Source organism: Puma concolor, chromosome B4 (genome assembly GCF_028749965.1).
Source record: "Puma concolor isolate L17-30 chromosome B4, mPumCon1.1.hap2, whole genome shotgun sequence".
NCBI classification, from domain to species: Eukaryota; Metazoa; Chordata; class Mammalia; order Carnivora; family Felidae; genus Puma; species Puma concolor.
In genome coordinates, this window is record NC_141673.1 from 98,425,790 (window position 1) to 98,431,789 (window position 6,000).

Consider the following 6,000-nt stretch of genomic DNA (forward strand, 5'->3'; position numbering starts at 1 on the left):
TGCCCCATAAATAGTACAATTCTTTTTTTTTATTAAAAATTTTTTTAATGCTTATTTATTTTTGAGAGGGCGAGAGAGAGGCAGAGCATGAACAGGGGAGGGGCAGAGAGAGGGAGACACAGAACAAGAAGCAGGCTCCAGGCTCCGAGTTGTCAGCACAGAGCCTGACGCGGGGCTCGAACTCATGGACCGGGAGAACATGACCTGAGCTGAAGCCGGATGCTCAACTGACTGAACCACCCAGGCGCCCCAATAGTACAATTCTTTTTGATCACTGCACTAGGGTGGGTAGGTGGAGAGGCATGGGAGCAGTCCTAGGCAAGAAGATTACAAAGGTACTTCTTATTTGAATCTCTAGGAGTTTTTAAAATAATAAATATTTCACAAGTTATTATTATTAACCTCAGGGCAATTGTCAGAACCCCAAATTATTATTATTTTTTTATTATTATTTTTTTTTAAAATTTTTTTTTTCAACGTTTTTTATTTTATTTTTTGGGACAGAGAAAGACAGAGCATGAACGGGGGAGGGGCAGAGAGAGAGGGAGACACAGAATCGGAAACCGGCTCCAGGCTCTGAGCCGTCAGCCCAGAGCCCGACGCGGGGCTCGAACTCACGGACCGTGAGATCGTGAACTGGCTGAAGTCGGACGCTTAACCGACTGCGCCACCCAGGCGCCCCAGAACCCCAAATTATTATCCATGGCAGTGTGTCTTCTTCACTTAGTCCTACTAAGATATCTTTACAATGGGTTCAGTGCGTAGCACTGTATTACAATTTGAAAGATTCTATAAAGTCACAAAGAATGAGCTTGACTTGTTACTACAAAGTTCACATGAGTGTAAGAGCTTTGATGTGACTTCTAATAAAATTTGTTTTCTCATAGTATATGTTGGACTTCTTCATTCGTTCTTCATGGTGTAGAGTCTCCCAGACAAGAAATAATAGTTCATGGCTGTGGCCCAAAGGCTTAACTTTCCTTTCCAAACCGTAAGTTTCTTCACAACTCCTTTATTTTATGCCTCAAAGAATTTGTCATAGGAAAAAAAAAAACAAAAAACAGCTTTAATGGAACAAATTTATTTATTTATTTATTTATTTATTTATTTAATTTTTTAAAATGTTTATTTATTTTTGACACAGAGAAAGACAGAGCATGAACAGGGGAGGGTCAGAGAGAGGGAGACACAGAATCTGAAGCAGGCTCCAGGCTCCGGAGCTGTCAGCACAGAGCCCGACGGGGGGCTCGAACTCACGGAGTGTGAGATCATGACCTGAGCTGAAGTCGGATGCTTAACCGACTGAGCCACCCAGGCGCCCCTTAATGGAACAACTTTAGAAACACCATTGTTGAAGTGTTTCCATAGAAAAATAATATGGAAAATATTCAGATTTAGATACATAACTCTTAGTCCAAATGGATTGCATGTTCATTAAGATTTAAAATTATGTATTACCAAGATTAATTAGATATTATTTTCTATATTTCAGGTTGTCAGTATCTTCAGAGTGGGACCACAATTGTACATTTTTATACGTTCAGGGCAAAAAAATTTTAATTGAATCCTGCTTAGAAATAAAAACATATATTTGTAAGCACCGGGCACTTCAACCTACCTAAATCTGATATAATGCTGCTTCACCGTCTATAAAGAACATATTTCTCATTTCTTCAAGCCATATGATTATTTTCTTAGAGTTATCTGTTTAAGATTTTATTTTTTACAACAGTTTTGGGTTCACAGCAAGATTAAGAGAATGGTACAGAGATTTCCCATAACCCTCCAGTATGCACATATGCATGCCGTCTCCCATCATCAACATCACTCATTAGAATGCTTTACTTGTTACCCAGGATTAATCTTCATTGATATATCATAATCCCCCAAGGTCCAAAGAGTATCTGAGGTTTTACCTTTAGGGTTGTAGAATTATTTTTAAATTTTTATTTATATTAACATAAAAAAATATATACTCAGGAATATATCATCCATTTGTTAAACTTTTTTTATTTATTAAAATAAATTACATATACATTATAAATGATAATATCAAGCATTATTATGATAAAGCCCTTGGTAGGGTGAAAAAGCCCACTCATATTTCCAAATTAATTGATTTGTTCTAGCCCTAAAGGGGCTGCATGTGAAGGTTGAACGACCCAGAGTGGCAAGGTTATCAGTCAGTGTTGAGGTAGGAGACAGAAACCAGGAGAAGTTTGATATAAAGAATTATTAACTATATGGGAAAGCCTAGCATGAGGGGATGAAACAAAGTTATAAGAATACCTTAGGCTTAAAGGAAAGTACCGAAAGGAGGGATCACTGGGAAGCCAGGTCCGCTCTCTGAAGATGGGATTTAGATGTCACCGAGGACAATGTGGGTGCACACAGCTTCATGGCCGACATGCTCACTGGATTGACCTGGGGCAGAGCAGCTCCAGGTCCCCTGGCTGAACTTGGTGAGGAAGGATCTCGGTCTGAGACTGGCAGGGAGGAAGAACCCCCTGCCAGAGTGTTAGCAGGTAGAGGCTGGAAGAGGAAACTTTAACTGGCACTGGCCACAGACACTCGTGGAGGCTGAGTACACAGGACTACCTGCAAACAGGCAGCTGGCAACCAAGCCATAGTGGCCAAAGGAGAGAAAACACCAAGGAACCAGGAAGAAGAGCCCTTTCTGCTGCAGTGTCTCTCGATGGCCTTGTACCAACAGAAGTCAACCTCCTGTGAGATGACAAGAGAGAAAATTGTTAGGATCTTGCACCGTTATCTGAGAAAAGAGCACTGAGGGATAGATTTGGAGCTGAGAGTACTAAATTGATAACCAGGCACTCAGGGTATCATGCAACAATCCCAGGGTTGCCGTCTAAGAGCCATTCAGATCTGCCCACTTCCTCAGAGAATGGAACCAAGCTGTACCTTCTGAATCCGTTTTAGTGCAGCACTAATCAAAGATTAGATTCATTTTTGGGGAGAGGTTGCTTTTTCAATGAATAACAACCAGTGTCCTTTGGTACTTCTTCTTGTCTACTGTTTTCCTCACCAGGATTTCAGATATTTTGGAAGGTATCTTGTTTTATTAAATTATCTGTGTCCTCACTCTGTCGTTCTGTGCCAGCAAATTTAAAAATATACTTTGGCAGGGGCACCTGGGTGGCTCAGTCAGTTGAAGTCCAACTTCGGCTCAGGTCATGATCTCACAGTTCGTGAGTTTGAGCACCGCATCGGGCTCTGTGCTTTGGATCCTCTGTCCCCCTCTCTCTGCCCTTGCTTTGTTTCCACTCTCCCAGTAAATAAATAAATAAATCAATAAATCAATCAATAAATAAATACTTTGGCATGAAAAATAAAATAGTAAATGATAAAGAAAACAAGAATTAAACATGTACAGATATTTGTGTGGGTAAAACAGCTAGTTATTGCCAGATCACAGGACAAACTTTAGTAATTTGGTAGTGATTCAGAGATTTTTCTACTGTAATTCAGTGACAAGAGGAAGAGAGATAAAACTCAAAGTCGCAAAATAAATTCACATTTCATATGCTTTGATCTCTTGAATATAGACATATTCTTTATATTTATTTCCCATGTTCATACAGAGGAAATAGATGGATATTCAAAGTTAATTTCATATAATAGGTAAGTGGCAGATGTACTAATTGCTAAACTTGTGTTACAAACAACCCAAATTTCATTGACATCTAAAAATAAGCCTTTATGTCTCGTTCACCCATTTGTGGTTTGGCTGCATTTTAGTTGATGAGCTTGGGTTGCATGGACTTGACTGCAAACCACAGATGCAGCTCAGATCCTTTTGTATTGTTTATTCTTAGAACAGTGGTCTATGTGGTATACGACCTTTTAGAGCAGAGATTAGCAGCTGTCAGAGGGGCCAGCAGAAATGTGCTTCTTAATGCCTGCACTCTGAGCTCAGAAGGTATCACTTTCCCACTCACACTATACTGTGAAAACAAGTCCTATGGTCAAACCTGTCATTCATTGTCTGCAAAGTATACTGTTTTCAAAGTGGTCAGTTAGAGGAACCGTAAGTTCACTGAAAAATAACCCAATTTACCATAATAACCATAGGAATATTTTTCTCATTGTGTTTCATGAGATAGATATCTTTGTTTGTAAAAAATAAACATGAGAAATAAAAAAAAAAAAAATAGAACGTTCCTAACTTCCATCTAGATTTTTCTTTCCTCTGTACCAAAAATTCTTGTAAGGTGGTTTTGTATAACGGGAGACATCAGCAATGAAACCAGGTCATTTCAATGTAATTCTGAATGCACACTCTTAGTTCTGTGAGTCAGACAACCGATCTGTCTCGCTTGCCTCTCCCATAAAATATGACGCAAATAGTATCTTATTCATAGAGTTGCTTGAAGATTTTACTTGAAAAGCACCTTTTGACACCTAAGTATTCACTCAATCTTGGTCATTTTTACTTAAAAACTTGATGCTTCAGTTCCATCACCTGTGACATGGTAACTGTATATGTAGCCAACGCCAAGGGCTGAGGAATAAATTACATAATGCCTAAATAGCCTTAAAATATAGCCAAGCCACAAGAGGTTCTTCCTGTATGTGATCTCTTTATATTTTGCTTTTCCAAATAGTTCATAAAGGCCGATTTCTAAGAAAACCCAAGCTCTAAAACTGTCTTCTTCCTTCCACTCATCCAAAGCTCTATTGTTACAATATATTTGTTTAGCTGGGTATGGGAAATATAATCTGACTTAGGAGTTTGATCATATATATCAAAGATATTTTCAGTTTGAAAATGGTTTTTGAGAAGGGCACCTGGGTGTCTCAGCTGGTTGGGCGTCCGGCTTCGGCACGGGTCATGATCTCGTGGTTCGTGAGTTCGAGGCCCGCGTCAGGCTCTGTGCTGACAGCTCAGAGCCCGGAGCCTGCTTTGGATTCTGTGTCTCCCTCTTTCTCTGCCCCTTCCCTGCTTGTGCTCTGTCTCTCTTTCTCTCAAAAGTAAATAATAAAACATCCAAGAAATGGTTTTTGAGAAATTTCATACACATCATCTATGGACACTAAATGAGTAATTTTGGGGGGACATGTGTTTCCATTTTTGAAATCAGGTTGCATTTCCTGTTCTGTCCCGTTGGCCAAAAACCCAGTCTCCTCACCCACTACCAACACCTCACACTGTCTCGTTGGGAATTGAAGAAATTTTGAAAAGCACTGTCAAGGCTTGGCGAGCAAACCTGTTCAGCTGCTAGATTTGGGGGAACCTACAGGGGCCCAGGGAAAGAAGAGGCTCAAGTGCCCTTTTCCTTTCAATGTTGGCGTATCCCATCCACACCTACCATGGAGAATGGAGAAAAGGAAGAGAGGGGCTGCTTAATGTATTTCTGATGTAGAATCCCTCCCAATTTCCTCCCCAAATACGTATCTAAATACATGCATAATAAGATGCCCAAAGTTTTATATGTACCCATAATAAGCCAGGAGAATTACTCGGTAAAGTGAACTTGGGTTAGGGGGTCCACCAAAACCCCTGGGGAAGAGGTCAACTGCACTGGCTTACAGTCAGACCTGTCCTCCTAAAGATGTCCCTGTAGGGTGCAGGGGGGGGGGGTTTGGTGTAAGGGTGCTAGCCTCTACTGGAGATGCTGGATTGCTGTCTGAAGTTTGGCCATGCTGGTGGGTGGGGGAAAAAGGCATCACCCAGCTCTGTCATCCCCGGCTAGTGGAGCCACTGTTCAGACAGCCCTCACGGGCAAGCAAACCATCTCCCCTCCCGTGTCCCAGGCTTCTGTCAGATCCCTGCCCTCGACCCTTCTGTGCCCAGTCCTTCCACACACTGTGGTGCCACAGTTCTCCTGTGTTTTATCTTTGGTGTATGACTGGGGTTCAAAACTCCAGATCTTAAAGGATGCGGCAAGGCATAGAACCCATTCCCCTCGTCCAGGGGAGAACCTCACGGCACTGCCCCTGGCGCTGGTCTGTTCCCGAAAAGCAGTTGCATGGCTGGGCAGG

General features: G+C 41.3%; 1 protein-coding gene across 2 annotated transcripts in view; it reads left to right on the forward strand.

Annotated features, from left to right (window-relative positions):
- The window catches only part of LOC112867229 (NKG2-A/NKG2-B type II integral membrane protein-like), a 28,923-nt gene extending 25,824 nt beyond the window's left edge, over window positions 1–3,099 (forward strand). For both annotated transcript variants that reach the window (XM_025930137.2, XM_086714087.1), the window contains 2 exons: window positions 888–991; window positions 1,493–3,099. In XM_025930137.2, the coding sequence (XP_025785922.1) occupies window positions 888–991; window positions 1,493–1,622 (234 nt within the window). In that variant the 3' untranslated portion in view covers window positions 1,623–3,099. The remainder of the gene's footprint in view (window positions 1–887; window positions 992–1,492) is intronic.
- The last annotated feature ends 2,901 nt before the right edge of the window (window positions 3,100–6,000 follow it).